General features: G+C 37.0%; 1 protein-coding gene across 7 annotated transcripts in view; it reads left to right on the top strand.

The window, feature by feature from the left end:
• The window catches only part of SH3YL1 (SH3 and SYLF domain containing 1), a 75,315-nt gene that overhangs the window by 5,389 nt on the left and 50,103 nt on the right, over nt 1–19,823 (top strand). For 6 of the 7 annotated variants that reach the window (XR_012054875.1, XR_012054876.1, XM_072926389.1 and 3 more), the window contains exons 2-9: nt 8,385–8,495; nt 9,513–9,626; nt 10,131–10,195; nt 12,764–12,876; nt 15,970–16,098; nt 16,820–16,982; nt 17,625–17,697; nt 18,441–18,497. Coding sequence is in view for 5 of the 7 variants with exons in the window: in XM_072926389.1 (XP_072782490.1) it covers nt 8,385–8,495; nt 9,513–9,626; nt 10,131–10,195; nt 12,764–12,876; nt 15,970–16,098; nt 16,820–16,982; nt 17,625–17,697; nt 18,441–18,497 (825 nt within the window). In the remaining 2 variants the exon portion in view is untranslated. The remainder of the gene's footprint in view (nt 1–8,384; nt 8,496–9,512; nt 9,627–10,130; nt 10,196–12,763; nt 12,877–15,969; nt 16,099–16,819; nt 16,983–17,624; nt 17,698–18,440; nt 18,498–19,823) is intronic. The other variant, XM_030270123.4, reaches the window with a different exon arrangement.

Here is a 19,823-nt window from a genome sequence, read left to right on the forward strand (position 1 = left end):
GTGCACATGGAGGTTGGGGTGAGGCAGCTTGCCTCTCCAGGTTTAGAGTTACAACAGAAGTATTTTAATTTCCATAACTCATATATTTTAAAGACCCCTAGGAGCACACACACACACAAAACCCCAAAAAACTCAAACATACAGACTTCTAGAGATTAGAACAAAGGAAGAAATCTGCTCATCTATCTCCTTAATTTCTATCAATGAAAGACCTTCTATGCTTGAAATACTTCTTTTTCCAGTAAAGACTAGGGATTCTTTGTATTTTGGGTTGATTTCATATTGTGTATTTGCATGCCGAAGTCCAAACATAGATGCCTGTGTTACTACTATTATCTGACTTCTTAGCTGTCTTGTAGTAACCATACAGATGTAATGCAAGTTTATGGAAGGGTTTTTGGAAGTATTAATGGCATTTGTTATTCCTCCCGCCCCACAAATTGATGTGATTTAAATGTATAAATATATGTAATTGTGGAAATATAGTCTTCGCAAATTCTATTATAATTTCTTATTATAATGTTCTTCATTAAAAAGTTCTTCAAAATACTGTAAATATCTCAGCTTTCTATATTGCTAGCAATGTCTATGAGATTCTCCTCTGTGAAATATAGACTTGTTGGGCTGTTTTCCTTTTAGAGAAGGTGCTATCTTCTGTTATGTGTCATTTCTTTTGCATATTTGAATTCTTGAAGGCTGGATTTAGTTGTAACTTCAGTATGCTCATGAGGTTTTTCCTGGGCACAGGCTGTCGTCAGCAGCTAACTTTAGCAGCTTATGCAGGTAAAACAAGGAAAAACAGGCTGGTTTTAACATGGGTAAGAGTGGGTTTGGTGGTTTTTTTTCATTTTCAGCTTTATTTTTAAGCACTTTTTTTTTTTCTTCTGCTCACCAGAGCGTTTGGAATATATTTCCATCTGTCTTAGGTAAACCTTAAAATACTTCCAACTCCTTGATTTCTGTATGCTGTCAGCTGCAGGGTCTGCAGACCTTTCTGGTCTGTTCTGCCTCTCTCACCACTACCAGTGCCAGCTTAATGCAATGCCATTCAGTAAACAACTTGTAATCCAGGGTGGGGAAGGAATAAAGTGTAGTTACATTAATTCACAGTATAAAAACCATTAGGGTTGTGAAAGCACACTTAGAGTCTTCCAGTGCATTTCAGCTGACACTCTGCAAGGCCATGTAGTGCTTGCTGTAGTACTTGTACCCTGTGATAACTCATACTGTATGTCACTGACAGATCACTGATTTCTAACACCAGTGTTGTTGACAAGCAGTGAAAGCATGGAAGCTGGGAAAACTTCAGGAATCCAAGTGATAAAGATCATGGTAGAAATACATGAGTACAGTGCAAAACTTCCCTGTAGAGAGACCGACCTGTTTTCCTACTTTACAGCTCTGCTTTCATTGCTTTATACGGATGGATTATCTATTGTCTCATGTCTCCCTAGCTGTTCTCAAGGCATCTATGTCAGAATTGCACAGCCTTGCCCATTGGCTAACCAGTGTGTCAGTAATGCTTTCCCATTCCCTGCTACTGCTTTCATAGACTTCTTGCCTGTACCATAAACAGGATGTTCAAAGTGTACATTCTAAGCCTTTCCTTGTTCATCGTCCCTGGAATCTGGAGGAAACAGTATCTCCTTGTTGCTGTTGGTTCCAAACCAGGAGTAAGGGGCTCAGGTTCTGACAATAGTAGTCTGCTGGATTTCAACTAAAGAGGGTTGTTATTGCCTTTATTTTGTAACATTCTTTTCTGGTAGGTTCCTATTTAACTTATCCTGCTATTTCCTTGAACTCCACAGATCTTTTCTTAACCTGGATTCTTTGCTTTCAATCACTGGCTTCAAGTGTTGGAAGTCATAAATGGAGAGACTCACAGAGACATGTTTAGCATAGGCTGCTGCTCGTCATCCACATCTCTGTATTGCATCACATTTTCTTGGGCTGGGCAAAATGCTTATGTTGCACATCTGGCATGCTGTTCGAGGAATTCCAAGTACCAGATGAATCCCAAGCTGGAGCTGGCTACCACAGTATCATGGTGTTACACATCGTGAAACCAAAATTGCCTTTATCTCTTTAACTGTAGATCCAAATTGAAATTTCTTGTTTAGGCCCTTTTCCAGTGCTGCACAGTCTTGTTTTTCAGGTTTCTCCTTCCCATTAAAATGTTGTTCTTTAACTTTTCTTTACTATGCGAATTTTCCTGTTTATGAATGTACATAATTTTAAATGTTCTCTGTTGTATTTGCTATGCCTTAATATATTCTTGTGCTGTTTCTGTGCTTTTTAGTGAAGTGAAAGCAAAGACTGTATGGGGCTCATAGAGGTATTTGTCATTGTTTTTCTTCTTTTTGTATCCAAAAAAACCCAAAAAACCACTTTTCACCAAATACTTCAAATCTCAAACTTACATGGGCAACATGTATGTTTTCTCCCCTTTGTCATTTGATCTTTGAAACTGTACTTTTGATGTTTGGGGTCCCATAATGCCACTAGGCTTTATTTCATCTGTTCATATTCAGCATAATTTTGATTGTATCAGAATTAGTTATAGCTTTTAAGTAAAAAAGGCTTTATTTATTCTTTAATGCACCTTGCTCAGATAATTTCACCAAATGTTCAGCCAGTAAATTATTACTGTTAGTCAGAATGTAAATTAGAGGCTGACGCATTTGCCTCATCAGCTTACAAATTAAGCAGTTAATCAATTTTGGTGTGATATTCCCCCATGGGGTTTGTGTTGCTGACTCACATATGCTCAATATCTTCTCCTTCCAACAACAAGCAGGAGTGCAAATGAAGCTTGCTCCCAGCTGAGCATTCGCTGTTCACGGCATTCCAAATCCATCAGTCAGTGTATCCTCCTGATAGATGTTATTGCCTTATTGCTCCTGGTTGCCTCTTTCCTGAGCAGTGCTTGAATACAAAACAGACAATTAGATATGCATACTTAAAAGCTAATAGTGAAGGCAGTGCTACACGGTTATTACGTATGTTATTGATGGGGTAAACGGAACATGGAAATTCTGCTTATATCTAAATATTTCATACAGTATTTTTGTTAAAAAGCAGATGTGTCTATATGATTTTTTCAATAGACTTGAAATATTAAATGAATTTCTGAGGAACTAATTTTACAAACCAAATCCTAAGGCAAGCTTGTGAGAGAAGAGGATAATTTGATAAATCGACAAATGCTGAAATAATTTTTGAGGTCACAGAAATTCCACTTACAATTCAGTCTGTTTACAGAGTGATTAAAATAATAGAAGCAAGAATTTACTCCTCTGCCTTCACTCTAATATTTTATTTCTATTGTATTTTGGGACACCATTGCATCACAGCGCAAACCTCTGTGTCCTTTTTTTAAAAGTGAATAGTTTTGAATTGTCTGACATATTTGTGCTATTTTTTATTTACTAGGGTGTTTTTTTACTTAAAAACCAATAATTTTCTTTGCCTTTTCTTTGCCTTTGGACAAAGTTTTATGAAATTGATTGATCTAAAATCAAGTGGTAAGAGTCAGGCCTCAGCCATATTATATATACACTATATATAAAACCATTAAACTTTGCCTTTTTAGTGTTGATTGTTGACTCTGTCCTTATATAATCCTAAACTCTTATTGACAAAATCCTGAGTGTGGCATAGCCCAAGAGGGAGAGCCAAGCTTCCCCCTTTCCTCAGTGATAAAAATACTGTATTTCTTCTGCTGTGGTTCTAGCTTTCACCAAAATGGGAGTCCAGCCAGGGCTTATCAGGCATCATATTGTACGTAATTGAGGTCAGGGTGGGGATTTGTTTGTTTTTTGTTGGGTTTTTTTTTTTTTTTTTGTTTAACAGATCTTCTGTTCCTCAAGGCTCCTGTAGGCATCCTGCCAGTTCCTTAGTATCTAGACAATGTTATGGAAGTAAGTAAAGGAACTCAACGTGAGCCACTGGAGAAAGAATCATATGGTTACCACTTTGAGTAACTGTGTTGGTTTGCAGCATGAAAGTGTTTAATCAGGTGGCCTATTCATCCTGCCCATTGTTAAAACCTCTCTGCCATTTTTGCTTGCCAATTAATGTCACTTTAATTTTCATACTTGCTACTGTCAATTAAAATCTTACTTGCAGCCCTTATCTACAAGGTGTAGCTTTGAGCTCTTCAGTTCGTAGCATGTTCAACCTCTTTTTTTTCCTTCCCTTTTTTCCCCTCTCTGTCCTTCTATTGTGCTTTAGAAATATCATCCATTTCTCAGCTTCTGAAAGGGCACAAGTCTAGCCACATGCAAAGTAACTGGCGGAATGCTGTTGTCAAATCCACCTGCTGTGTCTTAGTCCAGAAAAATAATCCTGTGTTACTTTAGTCTGTGGCAGGAAGGGAAGAAGCAAAGGATAATGGAGGAGTGAATTCCTGTAACTACCTAAAGAATGCAGAAGAAACAGCTACCCAAGGAACGGAGAAAAAAAATAATGATACAGGAAACAAGTGATACAGGGAGAAAGTGAAGTTTCTGATGTTAGTTTGAGGATAATAAGTTAAGCTTTCCTGTGCTTGTTGTTGTAGAGTATAGCTAGATGAATGTCTCTCCAGTTTCTCCATTCCCTGATGATAAAGGTACCCTCAAACTATGTGGCACAAAAAAAAAAAAACCACCCAAAAAACTAAAGAAACAAACAAACAAAACCCCCCAAAATGACAAAAAAAAAAATTAAAAAAAAAATCCACACACAAAAAGAGGGGAAAAAAACCTTTTAGAAAGGTTGGAGTGGAAATACCTACATTTTAATTTGCTTAACTAATGCTATTTTCTGTGGAAAATTTGTATTTTAAAATACAGTCTTTGGAATCATAGTGCAGAAAAGTCATAGAATGGTTTGGGCTGAAAGGAAGAAGGACATCTAATCCAACTCCTTCTGCAGTATGTGGGAACACCTTGGACTAGAGCAGGTTGCTCTGAGCAAACAGTTATGTATTGAGAGGGGAAGGAACAGTGAGGTAGTAACAGTATTACTTTTGCTGACTCCTGAAGTTCAGCTTTGAATAATCTTCAATTAAATGGTAGCTCCTATGTGCACAGTGGCATGTACACAGTGTTTGCTTGCAACCATCAAGTCTTTCTGAAGCAATTCTGAATCTAAAGTCTGAAAATGCTTACAAGAACTCTATTGTGATTTTATTTTTTCCCCCCACTCTGTTATTCCTATTTGCAGACTTTCAGGTAAGAAAACACCTCATTTTCTCAACGGATTTAGCTAAGGGATTTCTCTTCTAATCTGTATGAAATATGAGCTGCTTGGGGTTTTTTTGTTTGTTTGGTTGGTTTTTTTTGGTGGGTTTTTTTTGGGTTTTTTCTGTTTGTGTTTTTTTGGGTTTTTTTTGGGTTTTTTTGTTTTTTTTTACTTCAGGAAGAATAATTGGAGATGTTTTTCCAGATTCTGAGATTAGCCAAAGAGAAGCAAAGGGGAAGAAGGAATGCATGGGTAAACAAGAAGAGAACAGAAGTTTATCTTATTTCTCTAATCTAGAAGCTGGATAATGCTTGCTTTTGATTAGTTGTGTTTTTTAACTCCCCAGTGTTTTCATCTCACCAGTGTTTTTTATCTCCAGTGTACAGGTCTTATTTTCATTGCCTTGATCACTTTGCTAGAAGTCCTGCATGATCAGGCACATAATTGTCCATTTTACCACAGTCTAATCTTACTAAACCATGTGAAAAATTAAGTACCGTGAAATGTGTGTTTTGGGTAGACTGCATACGTGACCCTTCCCAAACTTGAGACCTCTAGACTTGCAAAGTATCTTAAGTGAAAACCTACATATAGAAGTGTTCACCTGATTTTGCAAATGGACATGCACTGTGTATTACAATGTTAATTATTAGTTACAAATTACAATATGCTAGGTTTATTCTTTGTGCCTTTTTGAGCAGAATGGTGTTGCAATATGCTTTTTGGGACTGCCTTCAATTTATCTCCATACAAAAACATAAATCTTATTTTTCTCTTACAACATGGTGGTCATGTTTGCCCTCTGACCTTGAAAACACAGTGTGACGTACAAACAACAGAAGTAATGGAGACATTTGCTCCACCCCAGTTTGTTAATTTAGGAAAAGCAATTGTGAGTTTGTGTTTTATTTGAGCTACTCTGGCCTCTCCTCTTGCCATGTGGCCATGTTCCAGCTTGGGGAAGCCTTCCAGCCACAGAAGAAAGGCACGTTCAATACTCCTGCAAGCAGTTTGACAATTTTAGTACTGTAATAGTCAGAGAAAATTCACATGCCAGGAACTTTTCAGAATATCCTGAGCTCTTAGAGCTTCACCTTCTCCTATCCTTTCACACTCAGGGTCTTGACTATCATCTTAATTTCTGAAAAGAGAAGGGATTATTAGGAGATAGAATTAGTACTTCTACTCTGATAACTGCAGTGTGGTTTAGAGTCTGTTGCATTCCTTTTGTTGTATTTCCTTTTGTTCCCAGAGAGTCTGATATTTCTGCACAGCCTTCTAGTGGCTGATGTCACTTCAAACTCTCCAACAAGGTTGTACTTACTGCATCTTCACCAAAGCAAAATGTTGCTTCAAGCTGCCTCAGAGGACACTAATCCAGATATTCACCTTTCAAAATTTCTCCTGTTTTTGGAATCTTCCTTCTTGCCTGGAGAACATACCAGAGGAATATTCTTCTCTTTGAGAAATGGAGGCATATCATGTTCTAGCCAAGGGAGCCTGGACAGAAACCTGGCTGACTTGCTGCTATGCGCTTCACTTGGTCTGAGCTGAATTGCTCTCTAAGCTTCATTGATGTAACCTCAAAATGTATTTAGTCCTCACCTTCTTGGCTTTGGGCGAAAATGGTGCCCAGAGTGAAGAGGTGAATGAATGTTCAGGGAATGCCAATTAAAATAATAGTCCACTTTTTGACTGAATGTTGTTTCTCAAAGCACAGTCTTTCTAATACATTTGTGAATTTAGGAACAGTAGAATTTTATGGAAATGGTGTCGCTAGTTTTTTCAGAGATGTGATGTGAGACTAGATGCATCTTTAGTCTGTCAATATATTTATGTGTTAGTTGGTTTGGACAGTTTGGTTCTGATAAACTTGGAAATAGTGAGTGTTGTTATGTCCAGACAGGAAAACAAGAATAATTTAGGTAACTCTGAGGGATTTTAGTAGATGTAATAATAAAGACTAACTCCGATGTCTTTAACTGCACTAAGGCTTCTTTTTGAAATCTACAGGTGAAACATTACTATTCATACATAAATGGTATTTCTAATGTTGCAGAATACTGATAATTTATAATACTTGATTATGTTTAGTCGTCGACTAGTGACAACAGATATGGTGGATCAAAATGGTGAATCAACACGATTCTGTGGACTTTATGATCTTGTCAGTTTAGAGGGTAGATTTCAAGATTTTGTGTATTTGCTACTGTACTCTGCAGCTTTATAAAGTAAAACATAATTTATCACTAATCTCTGCTTTTTCCTCAATTGAAATACATGAATGGTTTATATTAGATCACATTGGAAAGAATATACTGGTAAGACTTTCAACAGGAAGCAGATCTCTAAAGAAAATTTCTTTGTCTGAAACTGAATTTTGTTCACTTTCAGAACATGCCACACGTTTAGCTTTGTAAGAGAAGCATCCTGAAGAGGCATGAAACTTTTAGGGCTCAGCAGTGGCCTGTTAGTTCTGCTGTTTGAAGGACAGCAGAGTTGATGGTGGTATAGAGAACTGCAGTTAGAGCTGTCAGGGATGGAGCAGCTACCCTGAGGATAGACTAAGAACTTGGCTGAGACTCCTGAAAGAGTGGAGAAGTCGGGGGCCTTTGACTATATGTAAAAGGATGAAGGTGGTAGGTAAGTTGAATGCATTAGGTATTCACCAGAACTTGTAATACTTGAGCTACCGGACATTCACTGTAACTAGCGGATTAATTTAAAATAGAGCACCTATTTCTTCAAGTAGAAGGTAAACTTCTGCTGCAGGAATTCCAATGGCAGAGTATCAGCAGTTTTGAAAAGGCATTAGACAAATTTGTGTGCAATAAACCTATAAATAAATAGTGACAGGAACAACTAAGGATGTGTCTCAAACACCCTTATTGTTACCAGTGTGGATTCTGAACATGTGCAAGAGAAAGAGATTGCATAAAAGAATCAGGCTTGTGTGTTTTATTAAGTGGTGTCTTCAGTTAAAATTGTCAGAAACAAAATGTGGATCTGATGCAGAAGATGACTTCATTATATTTGCTTTTTCTGTGTTTGTTTGACTTACTCTCTGTAAAGAATCATTTTTCCCATACAAATGATACTGTTTTTTTCATATGAGATATCCTAAACTGACCATAATTTATTTCTTTCATGTTTTACAGTGAACAACCCTATACCTTCCAACCTGAAGTCAGAAGCTAAAAAGGCTGCTAAAATACTACGAGAATTTACAGAAATAACTTCCAGAAATGGACCAGATAAAATCATACCACGTGAGTAAAGAGAATGCTTTGATTCAGCTAAAACCTTCAGCACTCCCTGTGTTGCAGTCATGATGTCTTCACCAATTCCCTGTTTCCACTGACCACAACTTAGATGGATGAATGAAAATTTCGGGCGCCATAACTTCTTTGAAAGTATTTTGGAAGTAATTTAGTTTGCTGTAATCTTGGCAGCTGTTACTTACTGGGAGAGATCTTTTGAATGATTACTGCTACAAGATACCTGCACTGGAAGGCTTCCCCCTGGATGGACAGACTGTCTCATGCTAAACCCTGTAACTGTATGTTCTTAAGAGAGAACCTGGACTAGTAGCTTGAGCTCTTGAATATCTGTGTTGATTAGAATTAGCTAGATGGAAATAAGTTGAAGCAAAGAAATCAGGGTGATTTTCCTTTTGATACTGGTTCAGCACTCTTATTTGCTGCTGTCCTCTTTATTTTTGCAGGTGTTACTCTGTGTTTCTCTGAGTATCTTTCTCCACCTGTTTTTGCTGGTTGCATTTTTGAATCCTTAACTGTTATGGTCTGGAAGGTCTGCAATAAGATTTGCAGGATGATGACACATCAGTATTTGCCACTAACACTGTCTAATGATGCAAGCTTGTTAGGCTGCTCTATGTTGCTGCGATTTAAATTTGGACTCCTCCAAAAATTTGTGGAGACACGGTTGTCAGCTATTACTGCCTGTTTTCTGTTTATCTTGCCGAGGGTACTCACACAAAAAATGTGTGGCACTAAACAAACTAATTCTATACAAGTTAATCAGGACAGGTGGAGCAGTTGTGGCAGTGTATAGATTGTCACAGGCTAATGTGACCTGCAGCTGGGTTTGCAGTTCTCTGTGGTGGAGGTGTCATTATTAGTTCAACTTTTTTTGCAGTTTTCTTTAATCTTTTGCTTTGATTAATTGATGCCTGTGTTCATATTTGTTAAATATTGAGTTTTGTTTCCCCCTTCTCTTAGAACTTCTCTTACAAGGTCTTGAATAAATGGTTTTGCTGTTTGCAGCTCATGTAATAGCTAAAGCCAAAGGCCTTGCAGTTTTGTCTGTTATCAAAGCTGGATTTTTGGTGACTGCTCGAGGGGGAAGTGGAATTGTATTAGCTCGTCTTCCTAATGGAAGTAAGTGGATATTTTCCTTTTGTACTTCATGAGAAGTTAATTAAAAGAGACAAAACATATTTTTTCATTATTCTTTTTTACAGCATAAAACAGGAAATGTGTGATGAGTCACGCAAGTAGGTGACAGGTGACAGTGTTTGGTGTGAAAGCTGTTTTCAAATCTTTGTACCTTTCTTTGACCAAATGTAAATCTTTCAGTATCTTTGTGGAAAATAATGAAATATAAAAGTACATAGTATAAAATTCATTATAAAAATTTATATCTGATTATGAAGAAGTATATGATAAATATTTTTTAACAAGAAATTGTTTAGGCTGTGAGGGTTTGTATTTCTTAAATCCTTTCCTGTAGAGTAAAGCATTATAGTTATGATTCTATTGTAGTGCTTTTGAACATAGTTTTAAATAGAGAATTTGTTAAAATTTTTAACTATTATAATGAAGTAATTATTTCTTGTAATATATGGTTAAAATGCCGTAAATTTATCTTGTTTTACACAACAGCCTGGTCTGCTCCCTCTGCAATAGGAATTGCTGGTCTTGGTGGTGGATTTGAAATTGGAATTGAGGTATGGTTTTGCATTTGCAATACTTGTTGGTAACTTTTTTTGCAAGAAATTAAAATACATTCACAAAGATCTAAATTCTGGTGAGATAGTAGAATCTACTTTTATGTACAAAAATAGTATTATGAAATCTGCTTATGCAAGACAAACAAAAGAGGGGTTTTGATCCCATCAGTCAAATTGTTATAAGACATTTAGATTGAAAAAAGTGCCATGACACTAGTTTCCTTGATTTCTCACTTCTAGCAGACTGAATTTTTCACTTATGGAGAGCTTCCTGTCAGTGTTCCCATATAAGACAATTGAAGTTAATTGAAAAAGCATCCTATACATAATAGTGTGTCAAATACTTTGCTAAAGGGCACAGGGACTCCATCTGGCAAGAAGCAGTGTAAAGAACTGGAGTAAAATGGACTCCACTTAGTGTATTTCACACATTTCCCACTCACACTTGTGGTTACTGACATGACCCTTCAGTTTGAAAGCACCAAAACTGTTGATGCCTCTCCTGAAGGAGTACTACAGAAAAGGAGCCAGTTCCAGCCAGCAGAAATGCTTAAGTAAAGGAGTCCCAGCACATTCAGAGAAACCCTGGTGAGCTGAGCCCTAATAGCGCTCTGCCTCTGCTTCCCATTTCTTCTTCCTCACAGCTCCTGCACACTTGTATGTTTTCATCTTTTCTCTGCTTCCCCACACTAGCCTCAAGACTCATCCTTCTCTTTGTTTAGCTTCTGTTCTGCTGATTCCCAGAGAAAATCAGAGTAACAATATGCTGCCAACAAGATCTCTTGCAATGGGCATTCTGCTCATCAGGAGAATCATGTATAGCTGATCTGGGTGATCCATGCCAGCCCCACTACATCTACAGCTATCCCTGTCCTGGCAGCCAGTCAGCCAGCACTCACATACTGAGCAATAGATCAATATTTTATTCTCTCCTCATTCTTCACTGTGTGATCTCAGGCATTATTGCATGCACTTTTTAAAGGATGATGTGAATACAAAATAATTAATTTTTATAAGGGATTTTCATTGGTTTTCATGACTACAGAATCTGAATGCATTATAAAGTGTTCAGTTTGAGCCTCAGGGTTTGTTTTGTTGTGGGGTTTGTTTTTTTTTTTCTTTCCTTTTAAGCCTCTTCATCTGTTTTGATTAATCTATGAAAATTTTCTTTTAATCATCCCCACCTGATATTTTAGATAATGTAGACATTTCCTATTTATACTGAATTAAATAATTTCAATACAGAAGCTATTTGAGAGAGGGGCTTTTCTCTGAGTAATACTGTGCCTGTCATTTGAAATTTTAGTCACCTTACAAAATGCTGTTTCCTTACTGATGTTTTTATAACACAATCTCTTTTATTTCTTCTAGATAATGTATGTTACTCAAAGTACCTGAGTGACTTAGGAGCCTACAGTCCCATTTCAGCATTTTTCTAGTCCTATATAAACTTAGATGTTTTAGAAACTAGGTGAAATTTATTCCTGTAGGAGAGATTATAGTTGACATAGTTGTAGTGATACTTATGGATGTTTTTAAAAAACAAGACAGAGATCACACTCAGAAGTCACAGTGACTTGGTACTTGAAATTAAGAACCAGTTTTAAAATTTATATAAATGCTTTCCTTGAAGGCTTTCTCACTATGGATTAGTTTATCTTTAACAATGGGTTCATCCTCTTAATGGGTAAGAGGAGGAAGCAGTATCCTGACAGATGTTCTCCCTCCATCCCTGTTTGATTCACAAACTGCTCCTGTGGCCATCTTCTGTTTGGGATGGGGTGGAGGTTACCAGGGGGGCTAATAACAAAGACCTCTCTTATGCTGTGTGTAATACTTCTAGGCCAGCCTTGTTTTACAAATAATCTGGTATTTCCTCTTGTATTCCTTGCTGTCGCTGTTTGGAATTTGGGGTAAGTTGAAAGTTTTTTTCTGAACCTGGCTTTCAGTCAAGTCCATCAGATGAAAGATCAGGTGCAGTAGTTCTTGGGTATATTGCTACCTCTTCAATTAATAGGTTAATAGATTATTGAAGCAACTGACTACATCTCATATTCAAGTCATAAAAAGTTAATTAATAATTCATATACACACACACACAGATATATAAAACTCCTGTCATGAAAATAAAGTTTTATCAATAGCACCTGTATCCTTTTTGGTTTTTGTTCTTTGGACAGGAATTTTTGTTTACTAAGTTCTGTCTTGCCTTTATTAGTTTCATTATTGAAAGATCAAAATGATTCACATCTGAAAATGTGCCTTCATAATTGTATATGCTATGGAAAATAAGAAATTGTCAGTTAGGAATTTTGAATTAACATAGAGTTTCTCTTACAGCTTTTGTTTAATACATACTGATGATATCAGCACTTTGAAAAAAAATCAGTCAAATTTGATTTATAAAGTAGTTCAAAGGATTTTTCATTCAAAATACCTTGCAGAAAAAGAATCAACTTTTTCATGAAATCTGTTTCAAAATAATCCTTTACAAGAAAGGAAGATCATCTCCTGTGCTCTTCTTTCTTCTTAAAAAGTGTAGTACTTTTATTTGATATTTTATAGGTCTCAGACTTAGTGATAATACTGAATCATGAAAGAGCAGTAGAAGCTTTTGCCAAAGGAGGAAATCTTACACTTGGAGGAAATCTTACTGTGGCAATTGGACCTCTGGGAAGGTGAGTAATATATTTTCCTAATAAGGCATCTATGGAAGATAATTTTTTACAGCTACATTGATGTGGTATTTTTTAATATGTTAACAGCACAATCTGGGCAACCTGTATGCTGACTGGACCATATTGTTCTTGCCAATCACTTTTTTTTTTTCTTGTTTTCTTTGTTCCGGATAAAGTCATTTATTGGTAGAAGGAAAGTGTTTGAGATTTGCTCTCTTTTGCAGGAGACTGTTTGGCTAGGCTCATAGAAGCACAGATGCTTCTATGCCTGATGGAACTATGATTTTTAGTAACATATGGGTCTGGGCTTTCTGTCACCACAGATCTGCCCAACAGTAAATAAAAATTACACCAAATAATTTATTAAAACCTTTAAGTGGTTAAGCTGTTTACTTTGAAGAATAAGGTGAAATAATCACTGAATAATTTTACTTGAAAATGAGCCTTGCAAGATTGCTATTTCAACCTCCTGCTCAAACCAAGGTCTGTTACTTCAGATCAGGTTGCTCAGTCTTTTTTTTCCTTTTTTGTATCTTGAAAATCCCCGATGAAGGAGACTGCTTGGTTCTCTGGGCAGCCTGCTCTACTGTTCAGCTCTCCTGCCTTAACATCTAGTCAAAGTATTTCTTCATTCTATTTATGTCAATAGTATTTTGTTCTTCCTCCATATGGTGCTATAAAGAGTCTGGCTTCATACTCTTGATTACCTCTCCCTAGGTATTTGAAGCCTGCTGTTAGGTTTGCCCCAAGTCTTCTCCAGGCTTACCAAGCCCAGCTACCTCAGAGCCTGCTTATGGAATATGTGCCTTCGTATGCCTACTCTTTTTACTGCTGGTTTTTAATATTTTCTAAAAAAATGAAAGGATGATACTTATTGCACAGAAGAGAGAATGAGAGATCTGTTGATCAGGGAAGGGCAATGAACTATCATCTGCCCTACAAAGCCATTCAGTGCGCTGTCCTGCAACATGTCCAAGATGGGACATAGGTGTCAGGGTGAGAAGATGAGCAAACAGATTAGGAACTGGATCATCACATTAGAAGAGCAGTACTAAATGGTTTATGTTGAAGTCTAAAGCCAGATTTCTTTAGAATTTCTCAGGAGACTCTTCCAGGACCTCTCCTGCTTGGTATTTTTATCTGTGACCTAGAGGAGCAGTTGCAAAATATCCTCTTTAAGTGTGTGGATGACTCTAAAGCAGGATTTGCAGCCAAGGCACTTCAGGGTAGGGCCACCATTCAAAGCAATGAACCTAGAGAATGTAAAAATCCGACATGAAACCCCATGAAATTAAACAAGGACAAGTGCAAAGTTCTGCGCTCCTAGTAGGATGAACACCCTGTCAGGCTGAGCAGCTTCCCTGCAGAGAAGGTGCTGGGATCCTGGTGGGCAGTGGGGCTAAGCCAGCAGTTGATTCCTGACAGAAAAGGCAGTGAACTGTGTAGGGGGTCGCATCAACAGGACTGTAACCAGTAGATATGGGAAGTGATTGTTCCCCTTCACTTGACGTTTTGTAGACTGTGCCTAAAATATTGTGTTGAGTTTTAGCCCTGCAGAAAGTTGTTTACAAACCTGAGTGTGTGTAGTAAACCACTACCTAAATGGCCAGGTAAATGCAACATGTGAATGATGAGGCTGGGGGAGCTCAGCTTATTGAATTTGGATGAGAGAAGACCTTCTGAAGCTGCATTCCCAACAGGACATCACCAAGAAGACAGATCCCAGTTCTTTATAGGGTTGCCTGGGAAGAAAATGAGAGGTAGTAGTCACATATCAAAACAGGGAAGGTTCTGACTGGATATGAGAAAAAGAAATTTGACACAAATAAAACTGAGTGCTGATACAGGTTGCTCAGAGTGCCTGTGGAATTACATCCTTAGAATTCTTCAAAAACTGACTGGACAAAGTCCAGAGCAACCTTCTTTCAGTTTGATGTTGTATCCATTTTGAGATGACTATCTTTAAACCTAAAATATTATGCAGTCCTGTGAAGGACAAATACTGTAATCTTCCAAATCTATTGAGGTTCAGTAAGGCCTTGAAGTGTTTGTGCTGACCAGAAAGCCTAGAAGGATTTGGAAATATTGAATAGAGTTTCAGTCACCAGTCCAAACGTAATCAGATCATTTTAAAATGTGATTAAAGTGTGGCTTAATAGTTTTCAGAGGAGGCTGTTAAGATCCAGTTATTAAAATTATTACAGAGATGCCTCTGCCCAAATAAGACGTAAGTGAGACCATGTGCTGAAGTCAATAGTATGGATTTTATTTAACAGTAAATGTGAGCGGGGGAAGGAGAGAAAAGCAAAAAAAAAAAAGAAGAGGGGAGAGAAAAAGTGACAGAAAGATTGTGTAGAAAATATCACTTCTTTCTGGATTCCTACAGTGTCCTGTTGATCCTCTTCTTCTGGTCTTTTCGGTGGTGAGGATTCCACAAAGCTTAGAGTTCAATGGATATGTTCAGGCCAGTTGGGAACACCTGGAGACCTCCCCTGGTTGGGAAGCTTGACAATTTCGCTTGCCATAGGGTCTGATCTGTTGCATCCCTTTGCGTCACATTCAGTCCTTTGGTGTAAAGCCTCAGGAAAAAGTCTGAGGGTGCCTTTAGGATCTTTGATGGTTTATGATCCCTTCTCAGACATGACAGCTGCCTCTCTTGTCAGTGCTTGGGTCAGTTATGTCCCATTAGACCTTCCCTGGGGGAAGGGTTTATAAGGGAGTTGTGTAAGGGAGAACAATTACTGTGATAAAAGGTGCCATCCCACCTTGCAGAATTTGCCTTATCAGCCTGGCTTGCAGCCTCCCCCTGTCTTATGTGAATCTCACTGCACACCCAAACTTGCCTCTCCTCAAAGGATGTAAACCTGGCCTCAGCAAATCACCCTGGAGCCTCCTTGGTTGTTTTGAGTCATAAGCCATGAACAGTCCGGTCTCTCAGAAACCTAATGGGGAGCATTCATATGAGGCAACATTTTTCTGTGCTTCTGTCTGAAAATAGGTAAAAATAAAATGAAGGAATAAAAGAAAAAGACAATTGCTTTTCATGCTAAAAAACTGTATTGAAGAATATCAACCAAAACCTTTTCCTTCCAGAAACTTAGAAGGAGATGTTGCCCTGAGAAGCTCTGCTGCTGTCTATACATACTGCAAATCTCGAGGGCTGTTCGCAGGTGTATCTCTGGAAGGAACCTGTTTGATTGAAAGGAAAGAAACAAATCGCAAGTAAGCTCTCTTAATATCTAACAGGTTCAGTGAAAGCAGTGACAGAATTAACTAGGAAACATTCACTTTGGAAAAAGTGGTTTTTGTGAAAACATGCTATGTTCAGTTTAGAATTTCTTGAGGGACAAGGTTTTCTTCAATTTAGACGTCTTGCAATGGGTATTGAGATGATGCTAAATGTTTAGGGATTATTTGTCTGTGGCAGGTTGACCTTAGCTAGCCACCAGATGCCAGCCCAGTTGCTTTGTCATCCTCCCTCCTCAACAGAATGAGAGGAGAAAAAGTATGATGATAAACTCATAAGTTGAGATAAAGGCAGTGATATCCCTTACCAATTGCTATTTTAGTAAAAAAACCTCCAACCTCATCAAGGGGAAATTATTTTAATTTATTTTCAGTAAATAAGATAATAGGATAATGAGAAATAAGAACAAATCTAGAAAGCAACACTTTTCCCCTCCACAGCTTCCATCTTACTGGGCTCCACTTCAATCACAGCTTCTCTACCTTCTCCTCCCAAGGGGTGCAGGAAATTGGGGGCTGTGGTCATTTTTCCAAATTTGCACCTTTGAAATAGTTCTGTCATTTCTCAGATTATGATCAGTAGGAAAAAATGAAGGGTTAGGGATGGCAATAGGGAGCATTTATGCAAAATTAATTTATCTACAAATTGAAATATAATAATAATCAAATACCTGCAATATTTTTTTTTTTCTATCAGGTTTTATGGGCAGGACATTCGTGCTAGTGCTATCCTGCTTGGTGATGTGCCTTTCCCTGCTCAAGCAGATGATCTTTATGAAACTCTAGCATCCTTCACTGAAGTGTATGAAAATGAAGAGCAAAGAAATAATCCAGGAAAATCTGTAAGGGAACAAAGAAGGGTTTGTGCACTTGTTTTTCACATAGGCTTTCCCTGTTCCTAAGCTGTTCCTAGTCAGTGTCAATACTGATGTTCATATGTCATTTTTAACTTCTCTGTTGGATGACTGAAGGCATAGCACTTGTCAGTTTATGTGTGTGGAACATTTGTTCAAGTATTTCCCTGCTAGGCTCTTGAGGGCAAGAATGTTGCTGGGTTTGCTTTGCATCTTCCAGAATAACAAAGTATATCCTTGTTTTGTAATTGTGCATTATCTAACTTGAGGTGATGATTAGGAATATTTGGTCAAGTGTTTTTAGTCAAGTTAATTGCAAATTGGATACTCTTTGTTTTCCTACTTTTTCTGTCTTTCATTCAAACAATCACATTTATAATGTAGTACTGGGACTGTAGGAGATATTTTCTTACAGATCCCGATGTTACTGATAGACAAGCATTTACTTACAGCTTTGTTACACCCATGGTGATTTACATCAGTGTCATGTGTATGTCACTAGTGTTTAGTAGGCTTTTTGAATTTCTGTAACTGCAGTGGAGAAAGAGTAACTTTTTTTTCAATGTAATTTGACATACTTCTAGGCTCTAAAGTCACAATCTATGTCCAGATATGATGCTATGTTTTTAAAAAATTTGTGTACTTTAGGTAAGTGACCGGCCTGCTAGACCATCAACCAGACCAGAGCCACCTAAACCCACTGTTAGACCTACACCACCAGGTGAAAATTTTTGATAATGGCTAATTAATTCTCTTCATATAATTAGAGCATTAAAGCTAATTAATATTATGCAGTTATTATAGCAGCTGCCTCTATAAAAACATTTTTTAAATACTCTTCCTTGGACAAACATTAAAAGTATGTTGATGCAGTGCCATGACTGATAAAGACTAAAGGATTTGGTTTTTGTTTTGTTTTTTTTTTTATATTAACAAGCCTTTTCTCTCTGACAGATTTGCTATAGAAACAGTGTTTTTATAGTTACAGAATCATGTAATAATTCAAAGGAAATATTCATAGGTAATGGATACATAGAAGCCTCACAGTACAATGAAACTTCTTAGTAAAAATAACAGTGCTAGAAACTCCTGGTCCAAGTTCTAAAAATTTCTAGAAAACCAAGTTTTAGTTTCTAGAAATCATAGTTTCTCTTTAGGTTGTCATTATATTTTAATCATTAGAGATTTTACAGTAGAGCAGAAGAGGCAGAATTTTGGCTCTTTAACAGTTCATTTTAACAAAGTGCTTTCATTCAAAGTGAGGCTTTACTGTGCAGCTCCTCTTGTTAACTTAATTCTCTGGTTAAGGATGTGAGGCAAAGTCTGTATTTCTTTCTTCTGCACTGGTTCTTGGTTAACTGCAATCATTTAATAACTATTGAACTTGTATCAGAGAGCAGTATACAAAATACAACGATATATGTTAGCCTGTCATATAAGTCACTACTGTATTTTCTCTTTCAGCTAAAAAGAATACAAACAAACTTTATCCTGAACTTCCCAATGATTATGCATCTGCAGGTAAGTCCTAAGCTTATACTTACTTTATAAATACAGTGTAGAATCTGTGAAGTCCTAAAAGGACTTGGAAAGATATGCAAAAATATCTGGCCATTGATATTTTTCTTTATTGCCCATGTGTTCAAAAGAGATTTAGGTCTTGTATGATCTCCTGAAAATATTTAATAAACATTAATCTTTTTCCCTGGCTTTACATTCTAATGATGATATTCTTTTTCTGAGCAGCCCAAGTGCTTTTGTTTTATTCTGTGAGCTTGGCAAATGCACTTGAAGTATTAAAATTGTTTATATTACCACCTAATTGAAATGAAAAAAGAAGCTGACATAAGCTTCTGTACAAGTTCTTATGCAATGTACTATAATTCCTGTTTTAATTTTAAAAGTGCTTCCACAGATGATATCTGACTATGCTGGCAAAAACACCAATTTACATGGCTTCTTCAGTTTTTTGTACTGATATAACTCTGTGTTACACTAAAGACATTACTATTGATTCTCTTATGTATATAGCACTTTCAGCTCTTAACAGGAGAATCTTACTGTGCAGTATTTGCATTCCATATTACATATATATATATATATAATATGAATATGTACTTATATTTTCACATATTGCATGCTCACTTGAAAATAAAATTAAACATAATACCTCTTCTTTACTTCTGAAAACAGAGCTAAAATTGAGTTTAATAATAGATCACAATGAAAAGTCTATTTCAGGCAAAGTATAATTACAGCTTTTCAATAAAATTAAGATAAATTATGTGTCTTTGTCTTTACATTGTTTTCCATATCTTATCTTCATACATGTTCTCGATATGTGTGTGTGTTGAAGGGGTCAACATAGGAGTATCTTAAGCTGAGCTGTCGATGTGACTTCTGCAGATAAGAGACTTCCCAAGAATCAAGATTTGTTACTGTGTTGTAGGACTTTTATGAGGAAAAGAAGGATGACTCTAGTGGTCTGTACTCAATAGCTGTCATCCAAGAGAGAACTGGTCTTCTGGCCATTAAAACTAAGTTTTCCCAGTCTTACGAAAGCCCTGACCAACTGAGAACAGGTTTCTAAACCTTGCACACATTTGCTACATTGAAGGGAGTGTTCTTCTATTCGGGTGCAAGTGACAAGGTAAAAATATTCCAGAACCACCTGTTGAATGGCTTTCAAGATTCTTTGAAATCAAGTTATAGACTCAGTCTGCTACTGGGAATTTCTAGCAATTTCTTGAAATATACAAGATTTTCTTTAGGAATGTGGGGGGCAGTAGGATCTTGTTTAAATGACAGTGTGGAATATCTGGCTTTCTGTTGCAGATTATATTTCCA

This window comes from Taeniopygia guttata, chromosome 3 (genome assembly GCF_048771995.1).
Source record: "Taeniopygia guttata chromosome 3, bTaeGut7.mat, whole genome shotgun sequence".
Classification (NCBI taxonomy): domain Eukaryota; kingdom Metazoa; phylum Chordata; class Aves; order Passeriformes; family Estrildidae; genus Taeniopygia; species Taeniopygia guttata.